At 38.1% G+C, this 20,550-nt stretch overlaps 1 protein-coding gene across 1 annotated transcript in view; it reads right to left on the bottom strand.

The window, feature by feature from the left end:
* Positions 1-20,550, bottom strand: part of CRYBG2 (crystallin beta-gamma domain containing 2) — a 138,632-nt gene that overhangs the window by 31,841 nt on the left and 86,241 nt on the right. The window contains exons 14-15 of the mRNA XM_068269229.1: positions 15,529-15,641; positions 12,199-12,328 (exon numbers count right to left, since the gene is read on the bottom strand). Coding sequence (XP_068125330.1) covers positions 12,199-12,328; positions 15,529-15,641 — 243 coding nt within the window. The remainder of the gene's footprint in view (positions 1-12,198; positions 12,329-15,528; positions 15,642-20,550) is intronic.

Below are 20,550 nucleotides of genomic sequence, written 5' to 3' on the forward strand. Positions count from 1 at the left end.
TTTTACCTTTACAGAAATATGGTTGGCTGCCATGAAATACTACATTTTACCTTTACAGAAATATGGTTGGCTGCCATGAAATACTACATTTTACCTATACAGAAATATGGTTGGCTGCCATGAAATACTACATTTTACCTATACAGAAATATGGTTGGCTGCCATGAAATACTACATTTTACCTATACAGAAATATGGTTGGCTGCCATGAAATACTACATTTTACCTATACAGTAATATGGTTGGCTGCCATGAAATACTACATTTTACATATACAGAAATATGGTTGGCTGCCATGAAATACTACATTTTGCCTAAACAGAAATATGGTTGGCTGCCATGAAATACTACATTTTACCTATACAGAAATATGGTTGGCTGCCATGAAATACTACATTTTACCTATACAGTAATATGGTTGGCTGCCATGAAATACTACATTTTACATATACAGAAATATGGTTGGCTACCATGAAATACTACATTTTGCCTAAACAGAAATATGGTTGGCTGCCATGAAATACTACATTTTACCTTTACAGAAATATGTTTGGCTGCCATGAAATACTACATTTTACCTATACAGAAATATGGTTGGCTGCCATGAAATACTACATTTTACCTATACAGAAATATGGTTGGCTGCCATGAAATACTACATTTTACATATACAGAAATATGGTTGGCTGCCATGAAATACTACATTTTACCTATACAGAAATATGGTTGGCTGCCATGAAATACTACATTTTACATATACAGAAATATGGTTGGCTGCCATGAAATACTACATTTTACCTATACAGAAATATGGTTGGCTGCCATGAAATACTACATTTTACCTATACAGTAATATGGTTGGCTGCCATGAAATACTACATTTTACATATACAGAAATATGGTTGGCTGCCATGAAATACTACATTTTGCCTAAACAGAAATATGGTTGGCTGCCATGAAATACTACATTTTACCTTTACAGAAATATGTTTGGCTGCCATGAAATACTACATTTTACCTATACAGAAATATGTTTGGCTGCCATGAAATACTACATTTTACATATACAGAAATATGGTTGGCTGCCATTAAATACTACATTTTACATATACAGAAATATGGTTGGCTGCCATGAAATACTACATTTTGCCTAAACAGAAATATGGTTGGCTGCCATGAAATACTACATTTTACCTATACAGAAATATGGTTGGCTGCCATGAAAAACTACATTTTACCTATACAGAAATATGGTTGGCTGCCATGAAATACTACATTTTGCCTATACAGAAATATGGTTGGCTGCCATGAAATACTACATTTTGCCTAAACAGAAATATGGTTGGCTGCCGTGAAATACTACATTTTGCCTCTACAGAAATATGGTTCGCTGCCATGAAATACTACATTTTACCTATACAGAAATATGTTTGGCTGCCATGAAATACTACATTTTGCCTATACAGTAATATGGTTGGCTGCCATGAAATACTACATTTTACCTATACAGAAATATGGTTGGCTGCCAGGAAATACTACATTTTACCTATACAGAAATATGTTTGGCTGCCATGAAATACTACATTTTACCTATACAGAAATATGGTTGGCTGCCATGAAATACTACATTTTACCTATACAGAAATATGGTTGGCTGCCATGAAATACTACATTTTGCCTATAGAGAAATATGTTTGGCTGCCATGAAATACTACATTTTACCTATACAGAAATATGGTTGGCTGCCATGAAATACTACATTTTACCTATACAGAAATATGGTTGGCTGCCATGAAATACTACATTTTGCCTATACAGAAATATGGTTGGCTGCCATGAAATACAACATTTTACCTATACAGTAATATGGTTGGCTGCCATTAAATACTACATTTTGCCTATACAGTAATATGGTTGGCTGCCATGAAATACTACATTTTACCTTTACAGAAATATGGTTGGCTGCCATGAAATACTACATTTTACATATACAGAAATATGGTTGGCTGCCATGAAATACAACATTTTACCTATACAGTAATATTGTTGGCTGCCATGAAATACTACATTTTACCTATACAGAAATATGGTTGGCTGCCATGAAATACTACATTTTGCCTAAACAGAAATATGGTTGGCTGCCATGAAATACTACATTTTACCTATACAGTAATATGGTTGGCTGCCATGAAATACTACATTTTGCCTATACAGAAATATGGTTGGCTGCCATGAAATACTACATTTTACCTTTACAGAAATATGGTTGGCTGCCATGAAATACTACATTTTACCTATACAGAAATATGGTTGGCTGCCATGAAATACTACATTTTACCTTTACAGAAAAATGGTTGGCTGCCATGAAATACTACATTTTACCTTTACAGAAATATGGTTGGCTGCCATGAAATACTACATTTTACCTATACAGAAATATGGTTGGCTGCCATGAAATACTACATTTTACATATACAGAAATATGGTTGGCTGCCATGAAATACTACATTTTACCTATACAGAAATATGGTTGGCTGCCATGAAATACTACATTTTACCTATACAGAAATATGGCTGGCTGCCATGAAATACTACATTTTACCTATACAGAAATATGGTTGGCTGCCATGAAATACTACATTTTACATATACAGAAATATGGTTGGCTGCCATGAAATACTACATTTTACCTATACAGAAATATGGCTGGCTGCCATGAAATACTACATTTTACATATACAGAAATATGGTTGGCTGCCATGAAATACTACATTTTACCTATACAGAAATATGGTTGGCTGCCATGAAATACTACATTTTACCTATACAGTAATATGGTTGGCTGCCATGAAATACTACATTTTACATATACAGAAATATGGTTGGCTGCCATGAAATACTACATTTTACATATACAGAAATATGGTTGGCTGCCATGAAATACTACATTTTGCCTAAACAGAAATATGGTTGGCTGCCATGAAATACTACATTTTACCTATACAGAAATATGGTTGGCTGCCATGAAATACTACATTTTACCTTTACAGAAATATGTTTGGCTGCCATGAAATACTACATTTTACATATACAGAAATATGGTTGGCTGCCATGAAATACTACATTTTACCTATACAGAAATATAGTTGGCTGCCATGAAATACTACATTTTGCCTATACAGAAATATGTTTGGCTGCCATGAAATACTACATTTTACATATACAGAAATATGGTTGGCTGCCATGAAATACTACATTTTGCCTAAACAGAAATATGGTTGGCTGCCATGAAATACTACATTTTACCTATACAGAAATATGGTTGGCTGCCATGAAATACTACATTTTACCTTTACAGAAATATGGTTGGCTGCCATGAAATACTACATTTTACATATACAGAAATATGGTTGGCTGCCATTAAATACTACATTTTACATATACAGAAATATGGTTGGCTGCCATGAAATACTACATTTTGCCTAAACAGAAATATGGTTGGCTGCCATGAAATACTACATTTTACCTATACAGAAATATGGTTGGCTGCCATGAAATACTACATTTTACCTATACAGAAATATGGTTGGCTGCCATGAAATACTACATTTTGCCTATACAGAAATATGGTTGGCTGCCATGAAATACTACATTTTGCCTAAACAGAAATATGGTTGGCTGCCGTGAAATACTACATTTTGCCTATACAGAAATATGGTTCGCTGCCATGAAATACTACATTTTACCTATACAGAAATATGTTTGGCTGCCATGAAATACTACATTTTGCCTATACAGTAATATGGTTGGCTGCCATGAAATACTACATTTTACCTATACAGAAATATGGTTGGCTGCCATGAAATACTACATTTTACCTATACAGAAATATGTTTGGCTGCCATGAAATACTACATTTTACCTATACAGAAATATGGTTGGCTGCCATGAAATACTACATTTTACCTATACAGAAATATGGTTGGCTGCCATGAAATACTACATTTTGCCTATACAGAAATATGTTTGGCTGCCATGAAATACTACATTTTGCCTATACAGAAATATGGTTGGCTGCCATGAAATACTACATTTTACCTATACAGAAATATGGTTGGCTGCCATGAAATACTACATTTTACATATACAGAAATATGGTTGTCTGCCATGAAATACTACATTTTGCCTATACAGAAATATGGTTGGCTGCCATGAAATACAACATTTTACCTATACAGTAATATGGTTGGCTGCCATTAAATACTACATTTTGCCTATACAGTAATATGGTTGGCTGCCATGAAATACTACATTTTACCTTTACAGAAATATGGTTGGCTGCCATGAAATACTACATTTTACATATACAGAAATATGGTTGGCTGCCATGAAATACAACATTTTACCTATACAGTAATATTGTTGGCTGCCATGAAATACTACATTTTACCTATACAGAAATATGGTTGGCTGCCATGAAATACTACATTTTGCCTAAACAGAAATATGGTTGGCTGCCATGAAATACTACATTTTACCTATACAGTAATATGGTTGGCTGCCATGAAATACTACATTTTGCCTATACAGAAATATGGTTGGCTGCCATGAAATACTACATTTTACCTTTACAGAAATATGGTTGGCTGCCATGAAATACTACATTTTACCTATACAGAAATATGGTTGGCTGCCATGAAATACTACATTTTACCTTTACAGAAAAATGGTTGGCTGCCATGAAATACTACATTTTACCTTTACAGAAATATGGTTGGCTGCCATGAAATACTACATTTTACCTATACAGAAATATGTTTGGCTGCCATGAAATACTACATTTTACCTATACAGAAATATGGTTGGCTGCCATGAAATACTACATTTTACCTATACAGAAATATGGTTGGCTGCCATGAAATACTACATTTTGCCTATACAGTAATATGGTTGGCTGCCATGAAATACTACATTTTACCTATACAGAAATATGGTTGGCTGCCATGAAATACTACATTTTACCTATACAGAAATATGTTTGGCTGCCATGAAATACTACATTTTACCTATACAGAAATATGGTTGGCTGCCATGAAATACTACATTTTACCTATACAGAAATATGGTTGGCTGCCATGAAATACTACATTTTGCCTATACAGAAATATGTTTGGCTGCCATGAAATACTACATTTTGCCTATACAGAAATATGGTTGGCTGCCATGAAATACTACATTTTACCTATACAGAAATATGGTTGGCTGCCATGAAATACTACATTTTACATATACAGAAATATGGTTGTCTGCCATGAAATACTACATTTTGCCTATACAGAAATATGGTTGGCTGCCATGAAATACAACATTTTACCTATACAGTAATATGGTTGGCTGCCATTAAATACTACATTTTGCCTATACAGTAATATGGTTGGCTGCCATGAAATACTACATTTTACCTTTACAGAAATATATTTGGCTGCCATGAAATACTACATTTTACATATACAGAAATATGGTTGGCTGCCATGAAATACAACATTTTACCTATACAGTAATATTGTTGGCTGCCATGAAATACTACATTTTACCTATACAGAAATATGGTTGGCTGCCATGAAATACTACATTTTGCCTAAACAGAAATATGGTTGGCTGCCATGAAATACTACATTTTACCTATACAGTAATATGGTTGGCTGCCATGAAATACTACATTTTGCCTATACAGAAATATGGTTGGCTGCCATGAAATACTACATTTTACCTTTACAGAAATATGGTTGGCTGCCATGAAATACTACATTTTACCTATACAGAAATATGGTTGGCTGCCATGAAATACTACATTTTACCTTTACAGAAAAATGGTTGGCTGCCATGAAATACTACATTTTACCTATACAGAAATATGGTTGGCTGCCATGAAATACTACATTTTACCTATACAGAAATATGGTTGGCTGCCATGAAATACTACATTTTACCTATACAGAAATATGGTTGGCTGCCATGAAATACTACATTTTACATATACAGAAATATGGTTGGCTGCCATGAAATACTACATTTTACCTATACAGAAATATGGTTGGCTGCCATGAAATACTACATTTTACCTATACAGAAATATGGTTGGCTGCCATGAAATACTACATTTTACCTATACAGAAATATGGTTGGCTGCCATGAAATACTACATTTTACATATACAGAAATATGGTTGGCTGCCATGAAATACTACATTTTACCTATACAGAAATATGGCTGGCTGCCATGAAATACTACATTTTACATATACAGAAATATGGTTGGCTGCCATGAAATACTACATTTTACCTATACAGAAATATGGTTGGCTGCCATGAAATACTACATTTTACCTATACAGTAATATGGTTGGCTGCCATGAAATACTACATTTTACATATACAGAAATATGGTTGGCTGCCATGAAATACTACATTTTACATATACAGAAATATGGTTGGCTGCCATGAAATACTACATTTTGCCTAAACAGAAATATGGTTGGCTGCCATGAAATACTACATTTTACCTATACAGAAATATGGTTGGCTGCCATGAAATACTACATTTTACCTTTACAGAAATATGTTTGGCTGCCATGAAATACTACATTTTACATATACAGAAATATGGTTGGCTGCCATGAAATACTACATTTTACCTATACAGAAATATGGTTGGCTGCCATGAAATACTACATTTTGCCTATACAGAAATATGTTTGGCTGCCATGAAATACTACATTTTACATATACAGAAATATGGTTGGCTGCCATGAAATACTACATTTTGCCTAAACAGAAATATGGTTGGCTGCCATGAAATACTACATTTTACCTATACAGAAATATGGTTGGCTGCCATGAAATACTACATTTTACCTTTACAGAAATATATGGTTGGCTGCCATGAAATACTACATTTTACATATACAGAAATATGGTTGGCTGCCATTAAATACTACATTTTACATATACAGAAATATGGTTGGCTGCCATGAAATACTACATTTTGCCTAAACAGAAATATGGTTGGCTGCCATGAAATACTACATTTTACCTATACCGAAATATGTTTGGCTGCCATGAAATACTACATTTTACCTATACAGAAATATGGTTGGCTGCCATGAAATACTACATTTTGCCTATACAGAAATATGGTTGGCTGCCATGAAATACTACATTTTGCCTAAACAGAAATATGGTTGGCTGCCGTGAAATACTACATTTTGCCTATACAGAAATATGGTTCGCTGCCATGAAATACTACATTTTACCTATACAGAAATATGTTTGGCTGCCATGAAATACTACATTTTGCCTATACAGTAATATGGTTGGCTGCCATGAAATACTACATTTTACCTATACAGAAATATGGTTGGCTGCCATGAAATACTACATTTTACCTATACAGAAATATGTTTGGCTGCCATGAAATACTACATTTTACCTATACAGAAATATGGTTGGCTGCCATGAAATACTACATTTTACCTATACAGAAATATGGTTGGCTGCCATGAAATACTACATTTTGCCTATACAGAAATATGTTTGGCTGCCATGAAATACTACATTTTGCCTATACAGAAATATGGTTGGCTGCCATGAAATACTACATTTTACCTATACAGAAATATGGTTGGCTGCCATGAAATACTACATTTTACATATACAGAAATATGGTTGTCTGCCATGAAATACTACATTTTGCCTATACAGAAATATGGTTGGCTGCCATGAAATACAACATTTTACCTATACAGTAATATGGTTGGCTGCCATTAAATACTACATTTTGCCTATACAGTAATATGGTTGGCTGCCATGAAATACTACATTTTACCTTTACAGAAATATGGTTGGCTGCCATGAAATACTACATTTTACATATACAGAAATATGGTTGGCTGCCATGAAATACAACATTTTACCTATACAGTAATATTGTTGGCTGCCATGAAATACTACATTTTACCTATACAGAAATATGGTTGGCTGCCATGAAATACTACATTTTGCCTAAACAGAAATATGGTTGGCTGCCATGAAATACTACATTTTACCTATACAGTAATATGGTTGGCTGCCATGAAATACTACATTTTACCTATACAGAAATATGGTTGGCTGCCATGAAATACTACATTTTACCTTTACAGAAAAATGGTTGGCTGCCATGAAATACTACATTTTACCTTTACAGAAATATGGTTGGCTGCCATGAAATACTACATTTTACCTATACAGAAATATGGTTGGCTGCCATGAAATACTACATTTTACCTATACAGAAATATGGTTGGCTGCCATGAAATACTACATTTTACATATACAGAAATATGGTTGGCTGCCATGAAATACTACATTTTGCCTATACAGTAATATGGTTGGCTGCCATGAAATACTACATTTTACCTATACAGAAATATGGTTGGCTGCCATGAAATACTACATTTTACCTATACAGAAATATGTTTGGCTGCCATGAAATACTACATTTTACCTATACAGAAATATGGTTGGCTGCCATGAAATACTACATTTTACCTATACAGAAATATGGTTGGCTGCCATGAAATACTACATTTTGCCTATACAGAAATATGTTTGGCTGCCATGAAATACTACATTTTGCCTATACAGAAATATGGTTGGCTGCCATGAAATACTACATTTTACCTATACAGAAATATGGTTGGCTGCCATGAAATACTACATTTTACATATACAGAAATATGGTTGTCTGCCATGAAATACTACATTTTGCCTATACAGAAATATGGTTGGCTGCCATGAAATACAACATTTTACCTATACAGTAATATGGTTGGCTGCCATTAAATACTACATTTTGCCTATACAGTAATATGGTTGGCTGCCATGAAATACTACATTTTACCTTTACAGAAATATGGTTGGCTGCCATGAAATACTACATTTTACATATACAGAAATATGGTTGGCTGCCATGAAATACAACATTTTACCTATACAGTAATATTGTTGACTGCCATGAAATACTACATTTTACCTATACAGAAATATGGTTGGCTGCCATGAAATACTACATTTTGCCTAAACAGAAATATGGTTGGCTGCCATGAAATACTACATTTTACCTATACAGTAATATGGTTGGCTGCCATGAAATACTACATTTTGCCTATACAGAAATATGGTTGGCTGCCATGAAATACTACATTTTACCTTTACAGAAATATGGTTGGCTGCCATGAAATACTACATTTTACCTATACAGAAATATGGTTGGCTGCCATGAAATACTACATTTTACCTTTACAGAAAAATGGTTGGCTGCCATGAAATACTACATTTTACCTTTACAGAAATATGGTTGGCTGCCATGAAATACTACATTTTACCTATACAGAAATATGGTTGGCTGCCATGAAATACTACATTTTACCTATACAGAAATATGGTTGGCTGCCATGAAATACTACATTTTACATATACAGAAATATGGTTGGCTGCCATGAAATACTACATTTTACCTATACAGAAATATGGTTGGCTGCCATGAAATACTACATTTTACCTATACAGAAATATGGTTGGCTGCCATGAAATACTACATTTTACCTATACAGAAATATGGTTGGATGCCATGAAATACTACATTTTACATATACAGAAATATGGTTGGCTGCCATGAAATACTACATTTTGCCTAAACAGAAATATGGTTGGCTGCCATGAAATACTACATTTTACCTATACAGAAATATGGTTGGCTGCCATGAAATACTACATTTTACCTTTACAGAAATATGTTTGGCTGCCATGAAATACTACATTTTACATATACAGAAATATGGTTGGCTGCCATGAAATACTACATTTTACCTATACAGAAATATGGTTGGCTGCCATGAAATACTACATTTTGCCTATACAGAAATATGTTTGGCTGCCATGAAATACTACATTTTACATATACAGAAATATGGTTGGCTGCCATGAAATACTACATTTTGCCTAAACAGAAATATGGTTGGCTGCCATGAAATACTACATTTTACCTATACAGAAATATGGTTGGCTGCCATGAAATACTACATTTTACCTTTACAGAAATATGGTTGGCTGCCATGAAATACTACATTTTACATATACAGAAATATGGTTGGCTGCCATGAAATACTACATTTTGCCTAAACAGAAATATGGTTGGCTGCCATGAAATACTACATTTTACCTATACAGAAATATGTTTGGCTGCCATGAAATACTACATTTTACCTTTACAGAAATATGGTTGGCTGCCGTGAAATACTACATTTTACATATACAGAAATATGGTTGGCTGCCATTAAATACTACATTTTACATATACAGAAATATGGTTGGCTGCCATGAAATACTACATTTTGCCTAAACAGAAATATGGTTGGCTGCCATGAAATACTACATTTTACCTATACAGAAATATGGTTGGCTGCCATGAAATACTATTTTTTACCTATACAGAAATATGGTTGGCTGCCATGAAATACTACATTTTGCCTATACAGAAATATGGTTGGCTGCCATGAAATACTACATTTTGCCTAAACAGAAATATGGTTGGCTGCCGTGAAATACTACATTTTGCCTATACAGAAATATGGTTCGCTGCCATGAAATACTACATTTTACCTATACAGAAATATGTTTGGCTGCCATGAAATACTACATTTTGCCTATACAGTAATATGGTTGGCTGCCATGAAATACTACATTTTACCTATACAGAAATATGGTTGGCTGCCATGAAATACTACATTTTACCTATACAGAAATATGTTTGGCTGCCATGAAATACTACATTTTACCTATACAGAAATATGGTTGGCTGCCATGAAATACTACATTTTACCTATACAGAAATATGGTTGGCTGCCATGAAATACTACATTTTGCCTATACAGAAATATGTTTGGCTGCCATGAAATACTACATTTTGCCTATACAGAAATATGGTTGGCTGCCATGAAATACTACATTTTACCTATACAGAAATATGGTTGGCTGCCATGAAATACTACATTTTACATATACAGAAATATGGTTGTCTGCCATGAAATACTACATTTTGCCTATACAGAAATATGGTTGGCTGCCATGAAATACAACATTTTACCTATACAGTAATATGGTTGGCTGCCATTAAATACTACATTTTGCCTATACAGTAATATGGTTGGCTGCCATGAAATACTACATTTTACCTTTACAGAAATATGGTTGGCTGCCATGAAATACTACATTTTACATATACAGAAATATGGTTGGCTGCCATGAAATACAACATTTTACCTATACAGTAATATTGTTGGCTGCCATGAAATACTACATTTTACCTATACAGAAATATGGTTGGCTGCCATGAAATACTACATTTTGCCTAAACAGAAATATGGTTGGCTGCCATGAAATACTACATTTTACCTATACAGTAATATGGTTGGCTGCCATGAAATACTACATTTTGCCTATACAGAAATATGGTTGGCTGCCATGAAATACTACATTTTACCTTTACAGAAATATGGTTGGCTGCCATGAAATACTACATTTTACCTATACAGAAATATGGTTGGCTGCCATGAAATACTACATTTTACCTTTACAGAAAAATGGTTGGCTGCCATGAAATACTACATTTTACCTTTACAGAAATATGGTTGGCTGCCATGAAATACTACATTTTACCTATACAGAAATATGGTTGGCTGCCATGAAATACTACATTTTACCTATACAGAAATATGGTTGGCTGCCATGAAATACTACATTTTACCTATACAGAAATATGGTTGGCTGCCATGAAATACTACATTTTGCCTATACAGTAATATGGTTGGCTGCCATGAAATACTACATTTTACCTATACAGAAATATGGTTGGCTGCCATGAAATACTACATTTTGCCTATACAGTAATATGGTTGGCTGCCATGAAATACTACATTTTACCTATACAGAAATATGTTTGGCTGCCATGAAATACTACATTTTACCTATACAGAAATATGTTTGGCTGCCATGAAATACTACAGTTTATCTATATATATTTACTCTTAATGGTTCCCAATTTCCTTTTGAGACCATCCAAGATTTTTCAGTAAAAGAAGTAAAGTACCACTATACATACCAATGGAATTTTTTTTATAGACCGTATTGTGCTATAAGGATGACAGCCAATTGCAGTTCTTGTTGGGTAATCCCCTTCAGACAGTATATATTGCTCACCATGGCAATCTTTACCTTCATACAAACTCCAGCTGTGGGTAACAATGCAATATCACTGATTACTAAATATCAAGGTTTGTTATTTTATTTAAAACTATGCGGTAATAAAGAAACAGGCAGCACAGCAACAACCTAGGTCTTATGTGATTTTATTCCAGATCCACAATGACCCAGCAAAACACTTTAGAACATAAATCCACAAGCAGTTGGGTGGAAGCAGGTGGATGCTCAGCGAACTATGGAGCTTCCAAGTTTCATTAACTTTCACTGCATTATTAAAAACGATACCTCCGCACATCTATTGGTAAGAGACGGGGTAAATAATGGACGTGGGGGAAGGTGGCGGAAGGAGGTGGACTTTATTTAAACTTCACTGAGGTTTACAACCATTGGGGCAGCTACTAAGACTTGAATTAAGGAAAGGTGTCCCTGTTTTTTGGGAATGTGTGACAGGTACTAATGTATCCCTATTATCAGGGCCGGGCCAAGGTAGAGGCGAGAGGGGCACCAGGCCTGGGTATGATGGTAAAGGGAGGATTGGGGGGGGGGTGCATTTGTATCAGCGGAGCCATGGTCAGGAACGACTGTACAGTAGAGACAAGTGCCACCCCCACAGCCTTACTGTGCTCATTACCTGGTGTTAGTTGGCTGATCAGAACAAGTTGGGCTGATGAGCATGTGAACATGTGATCCTGTTTATGTGTGATTGGGGCAGGGGGTGGAATGAATGGGGAGCTCCTCACTGTCTGCTTGACCATTGAGCAAGCTGCAAGCAAGGTCTGATTTGAAAGTGGGAGGAGTAGGAGAGGTTCTTGAGGAGAGTATGTATTTCAGCCTGAGCAAGTGATCAGGGCAGTGGGGTTGCTGAGGTCTGAATAAAGCAATCAAGGCTTGAGGGTTGGGGGCTACACTTTAGTATATCTGGCTTGGGGGCTGTAGAGCCTTGTTCCAGCCCTAATCCTGTAACCACTCAACTGGGGGAGGGCAGATGTCTGGGAGCTCCTTGTCAACCCTTCAGGACAGGACAGTTCTGGCCCTTTTCCTGTGATGACTGTAATTGGCTCACAGTAATCACGTGGTCACGTGGTCAGAAGCCGATAAAATTGTCTTCTAACTGAGATATGGAAGCGCTGCAGTCACATGAACGACGTAAGCACATGAAGTAGAAGTTGAATCTACTTCTTGGCAGAGATAAGCAGACACAAAAAGGGCATAGATTTCAACTACAGCTGCCTGGAAGCAAAGCAGATGTGATAAATTCCCCCTCCCATATTTTTGTCAATTATTTATACCTTACTATGCGCTTTGAGTCCTTTGGGAGAAAAGCGCTTTACAAATGTTATTGTATTATTGTACTAATGTAAAACAAGAACACAAATGAATAAAGAGATTAGAATACCAGCTCAAAATAAAGAACATTCATCTCTTAAATAAATAACTTTCTAATGAATAACATGAATAAACATTTGCTTGCGTCAGAGCAGCCCTTAGCACTAGTAGAAGTTGGCAATGTGATTATTATTATTCATTATATACATATATGTAGCTGGCCTGGCTGAACAACGCCTTTTGCACCTTTGACAACTGTAAACCTTGTTCTTTTCTGTAAAAAGTAGAATGTCAGAAACATGTAAAATCTGTAAACATTTGAGAATTTTCACTGACAAAAAAAAAATGCAATTCACTTAATCAGATTTTTGTCAAATCTGTAAATCATTTAGCTCCACCTTGTGGATACAACCAGAATAGGCAGTCAGGGATAAAAGACATTCAGATTTGGGGCGTGAATTAATGCTGTTTATGAGGTTGGTCTGGCTTGTTCAGAGATTTCTTTGAAACAAGGCAATCAAGCTTATGGGACTTTGCAGGGAGACTTTAGATGGTTTTAGTTCAGAGGCATTAGCAAGGTGTTATTACTATAAAAGCAACACTTCATAATATTATGAAATAAATATCTAAGTTCAAATGGAATGCATAACAATTTACTTCTTCTACCAATCACATTTTGTTTATTCGTGTTATTCATTGCTTTGAAAAATATATGTTCAGGTTTCAGAGTAAGTAGAGTATTACAAAACCCAGAGGTAGTGGTGCTGGACAGAGCAGGCTGATCCACAAGGCAACCTAGGCAGGTGCCTTGGGCCCAATGGGTGTTGGGGGGCTCAACTGTCACTTTCTCTGACCCATAGAACCATAAGGACGAGTCAAAGCTACTACCTTGCCTTGGGCCCCATTTTATCTTAATCCCACTCTGGTGCTGGAATAGTGCCTGCCTGCCTGGACACAGGTTAAAGAGCAGGTCAGCTGACCAGGACAAATTATTTTTGGTACAACAAACCAGAATCGGACACTGAAATGAATGGAGCCAAAATGTACAATGGGGGAGGGGGGGGATGGAGTCCACTGTGATCAGCGCACCCACCTGGCATATTTATCATCACTGATGTGACCGCTTTTGCAACCCTTTATTTAAAAGCCCTGCTACTGATAGGGTTTAGCCATCAATATACTAGATTTCAGCAGATAGACAAACCAAGGAAGACTTAACTAACCCCCACTTATAAGGTACAACTCAATGTTATGGACAATGTGGTCTGGTCTTGCACAGGGGGGTGGGGTCCTATGCATGTATGCTTGCAGGGGTGTGGGTGCCAAGCTGTCTTTTTGCTTGTTTTTTTCTTATGTACCATAGCTCTAATTTTAAACTTAAACTGACTCTCAGAATCCAAGGGCATCCATGGGTGACATAACTTTACAAACTAAAAAAGAAAGAAAGTAAAAGGGAGAAACCCCAAAGCCATTTAGACCCCTTTACTCTGGTATCTCCTAGGGAACTGAAAAGCAAAAGTGTGCCTCCCTCCCCTTCTCCCCACACATAACCACACACTTACACAATACTGACTTACACGGTTTCTGAGATTTGGGGGAAGTTTACAACATGGGCTGACAAATAATCCTTAATAAGTGGGATGAGCTGGCGAACCAGATGGTTGATTTACCTCTGAATGTCCACCCATACTAAATGAAAGGCTGTGGAAGTGGTTTTAGCAGTGCTGGTGGATGTGTGCTCAGATGTCTGGACTATGTGTCATGAAGGCTACTGTTGTTTGGTTCTGGTTAAATCAAATGTAATAATCACCAGTATTCAAGATGAATATAACCTTGACCCAAATCCAAGCAGCAACACTACCCTTAAGAAGATATTGGCACAGTAATTCAGATTCAGTCTTACCTTCCCATTTCAACCCGGCAGGACTGCAGTGAGAAGGACTCTGGGATCAGTACACTATCCTCTACATAGCTTATACAGTCACCATGGAAGTTGGGCTCTGAAAATAGTTGGATCTAGAGAAACAGGAACATGATTAGTACTATTAAGGTGAGGTCTCAATTATCTTAGAGGCATTTAACAGAAGTGAATATATTTCATCTAAGCTTCTAAACATTAAATCAAAGCTTCAGACAGGGGGGATATTTTTGCGTGTGCATCAAATTGCTTGTCATAAATCTCAATGAAAGCCACGGCAAGCTACAAGTCTATCAACTTTAAAGTCAGTGGAACAATTTATCAAATCTGTTTTACAGGATAGAAATTCAAAGTGAAGCTGTTTCTATATGAAAAGTGAAACTAGCTCTGTAAATTCTTAAAACTTGCTGGGAATTGCAATCTCACCAACTGTCATTTCTATGGTATAAGTGCAGAAAATGGAGTGCTTGTTACTTTGGTTAACATAGTTTTCCTTCTTTCTTTGTTTCATTTTAAATCATTAAATTGAACCTCCGGACTAAAAATCTACTCAGCAGAACTGAAAAGGCTTGGTATTTCTTTAACAGTTTCACAGCATCAGAACTTTGTTTTTCTTACCAAAGCATCATTTTAGCTGCATTTTTAGCTAAGCTCCACCCATCAAAGAAAACTGCCCGGGCTCTTTTTTCCCTGATGCTGTGCAAAGCATGATGGGATTTCCTATGCTGTTATTCACATTGCCTAGCAACTGGGAGGGATGATCAAGACACGGGACAGTTGGAACTGTGCCTCATGCTCCCTGTCACCTCCTTTCAACCAAAAAGATGGCTGCCCTCATGAAATCAAACATTTGCCTGTTCTTTTAAAACAGAGTGGGTAAGAGATTATATTACCTATCTATTTTAATTAACATAACTAATGTAACTTAATGACAATATGTTTGTTTAGGCTGAAGTTCCTCTTTAAGGTTTATGACCCCATTCAGAGTGGTGCGTTGCGACTTTATGGAGGCATCCTGATGCAGAAAGTCGCTCTTCAATAGTATGTCTATGAGACATTCAGAGTGCATCCTTCACAGCAATGCTTTCCATGGACAACAGAATATGCAGTGTGTTACCACTAAACGTGTGTTAGTAGTGTCTGTGAAGCATACTTTTCATTTTCCGTATACTTTACTGTATGCAACACAAAGGTTGCATAACATGCAGTGCCATTTTTTTGTTCAGTTGTGATGCTGTTTTTACAGGAAACGCATTGCAACTCCCACTGTGAATCTAGCCTTAGTCTTGCAGACATACCGTATATACTCGCATACAAGCCGAATTTTTGACCCCCAAAAAGGGGGTCAAAAGTTGGGGGGTCGGCTTGTATGCGAGTCTTCCCTGGTGGTCCGTGGTCCACGGCCCCCGCTACCCCCTCCCGCCGCCACTGCTATTACCTGCAGCGGCTTCCTCTTCCCCGGCGCTTCCTCTTCCCCGCTCTGCGCTCTCATGCCCGTATGAAGAGATCACAGCAGCGCGCCCGGCGCTGCTGCTGTGACGATGCAGGGGGCAGGAAAGAGTGGTTCCCCTGGTAACGGCGATACAGATCGCCGCTACAGGGAGCCGCGCTCTTTCCTGCCCCCTGCATCGTCACAGCAGCAGCGCCGGGCGCGCTGCAGTGATCTCTTCATACGGGCATGAGAGCGCAGAGCAGGGAAGAGGAAGCGCCGGGGAAGAGGAAGCCGCTGCAGGTAATAGCAGCAGCAGCGGCAGCGGGAGGGGGGCGAGCAGGGCATTATACTGGCCACTACCTACCTACACTGGGTACTATACTAGCTATACCGGGGCACTACCTACCTAAACTGGGCACTATACTAGCTAAACTGGGCACTATACTAGCTAAACTGGGCACTTTACTATCTATACTGGGGCACTACCTACCTATACTGGGGCACTATACTAGCTATACTGGGAATTATACTAGCTAAACTGGGCACTTTACTAGCTAAACTGGGCACTTTACTAGCTATACTGGGGCACTACCTACCTATACTGGGGCACTACCTACCTATACTGGGGCACGACCTACCTATACTGGGGCACTATACTAGCTATACTGGGAATTATACTAGCCATACTGGGCACTTTACTAGCTAAACTGGGCACTATACTAGCTATACTGGGGCACTATACTGGCTATACTGGGGCACTACCTACCTATACTGGGCACTATACTGGCTAAACTGGGCACTACCTACCTATACTGGGGCACTACCTACCTATACTGGGGCACTACCTACCTATACTGGGGCACTATACTAGCTATACTGGGAACTATACTAGCTAAACTGGGCACTTTACTAGCTAAACTGGGCACTATACTAGCTATACTGGGGCACTATACTAGCTATACTGGGCACTATACTAGCTATACTGGGGCACTACCTACCTATACTGGGCACTATACTGGCTAAACTGGGCACTATACTAGCTATACTGGGGCACTACCTACCCTTACTGGGCACTATACTAGCTATACTGGGACACACTGGGGGGATCACGCGGCCAGCATTTCCTACCCCCGGCTTATATGGGGGTCAATCATTTTTCCCTGGTTTTTCATGGAAAAGTTGGGGGGTCGGCTTATATGCGGGTCGGCTTATATGCGAGTATATACGGTATATTTATCTTTTAAAGAAATAATATTAGGTGCGATGGAATGTTCTGAAACCATGGAACACATGACTGTGCAATTATGGGTTTCATTAGAAAAAATAGTTATTTACAATTTTTGTAACAGTCTGCTTTAACATGACTTTACAGTCCTTGACAGCCTCTAGGGACAAGGAAGCAGTCTCTGGTGCGTATGCTTGATTTCAGCTGTGGGTATCAGTAGCAGTACCTAATAACTGGTTGTTGTAGGAATAGTATAATTATTATTATTTAGTATTTATATAGCGCAGACATCTTACGCAGCGCTGTAGAGAGTATAATGTCTTGTCACTAACTGTCCCTCAGAGGGGCTCACAATATAATTCCTACCATAGTCATATGTCTATCATGTAGTGTATGTAACGTAGTCTAAGATCAATTCAGCAGGAAGCCAATTAACTTATCTGTATGTTTTTGGGATGTGGGAGGAAACCCACGCAGACACGGGGCGAACCTACAAACTCTGTGTGCTAATAGTGCCCTGGCTGGGATTCAAACTGGGACCCATCACTGCAAGGCGAGAGAGCAAACCACTACCCCACCGTACTGCCCTAAACCTTCCACTTACCCCCTTCCTCCATATAGGATAACTCTCACCTCCTAACCCTATCTGATAATACTAACATCCCACTACCCTATCTTCTAACTCTCCTACACTGACACCTAACTGATACTCACCTTCCATGGTTCTCTCCCAGTGTTAGTTTAAAGCACCAGTGGTACAAATATTGACAGTCGGGGCTTTACCGCAGAATAGCAGACATAGGCTATTTGTAACCAAATGCCAAGGCCCAAATATAGCGCCTAAGAGCCAAAATAATTCAGCAACAGTGCTTAAATCAATGTCACTCAATCTAGCTTGTTAAAAGTGGGATTGTGGGTTGTGGCAGAGTGATTTGCAAGGAGTTTGTTTGAGCAGATTAGTCTGGCAGACAGCAGAATGGGGTAAGGAACAATAATAGGTGGTCATTTGTGGATGGGATGAGCAAAATGGAGGTGGGGGTTGTTTCATTAATTTCTCTCTCTTTCCATGTTCCATGTCCTTGTCTCACACAAATGGGGCCCTAACTGGAAAGTTGGGGAACATTTTAAAAGTGTTGGCACATTGGGACATAACACAGGGATACTGGAAAACTGTGCAGCTAGGACACATTTTGGGAAAACTGTAAATCTGGGACACACTTGGGGAGGGGGCGGCAAAGATGCCTAGAAAACTGAGGAAGTACTACAGGGCAATATAATTGCACTTTCGGGTGGATACCAGAAAGCTAGAGAACACTCCGGAAGGCACTGAAACCCCAATTTATAGTGAGGGAGAGAAATGTTCAATTTTACATAATTTCACTGTGTGTATATACATATATCTATCTATCTACATATATATATATATACTTGCAACACACCTTCCTTTTCATGTTAACTGCAGTGCAGTCTACTCTGTCAATTGAACAAACCATGTCCATTTCCTTGGACTCTGACCTCTCCTTCATCCCACACATCCAAAACAACACCAGAGCCTGCAATTTCCACCTCTGTAATATCTCCAAGATCCGCCCCTTCTTAACCGCGGACACGACCAAACTGCTAATCCATGCCCTCATCATCTCCTGCCTTGATTACTGTAACTCCCTCCTTTCTGGCCTCCCCTTAAAACGTACTGCCCCCCTTCAATCAGTGATGAACGCGGCTGCAAGACTCATCCATTCATCGCACCGCTCTGCATCCACATCTCCCCTTTGTGAATCTCTGCACTGGCTCCCTATCCGTTTCAGGATAACTTTCAAGATTCTATGCCTGGCGTATAAATCTGTGCACAAAACCTGCCCTACCTAAATCTCGGAGCTTGTTCACAGGTATACACCAGGTTGCCCCCTCCGACCCTCCAATGACCTTCGCCTCACCACCCCACGCATCTCCCACTCCCATGCCCGCCTGCAGGATTTCTCAAGAGCCACCCCAACCCTCTGGAACGCCCTTCCACCACCCATCAGACTTGCTCCCTCTTTCAACACATTCAAGCAAGCCCTCAAAACCCACCTCTTTATGATGGCCTACCCACCTCCTACCACACAGTAACTCTCTACTGAATATTTCACAGCCCCACCTAGTGTTTCCACCCAACCCTTTAGATTGTAAGCCTCTGGCAGGGTCCTCCATTCCCTAGTGTCAGTGGCGTACCTAGGGCATTTGACACCCGGTGCTGGGTATTAAAAAGACACCCCCCCCCCCCATTAAAAAAAAAAAAAAACAGCAAATGTGGCATGCTAAACGTGACACGGCGGGTAATGCCAGGTGTAGGCTCGCTCCCCCCCCT

This window comes from Hyperolius riggenbachi, chromosome 2 (assembly GCF_040937935.1).
Source record: "Hyperolius riggenbachi isolate aHypRig1 chromosome 2, aHypRig1.pri, whole genome shotgun sequence".
Taxonomy (NCBI): Eukaryota; Metazoa; Chordata; class Amphibia; order Anura; family Hyperoliidae; genus Hyperolius; species Hyperolius riggenbachi.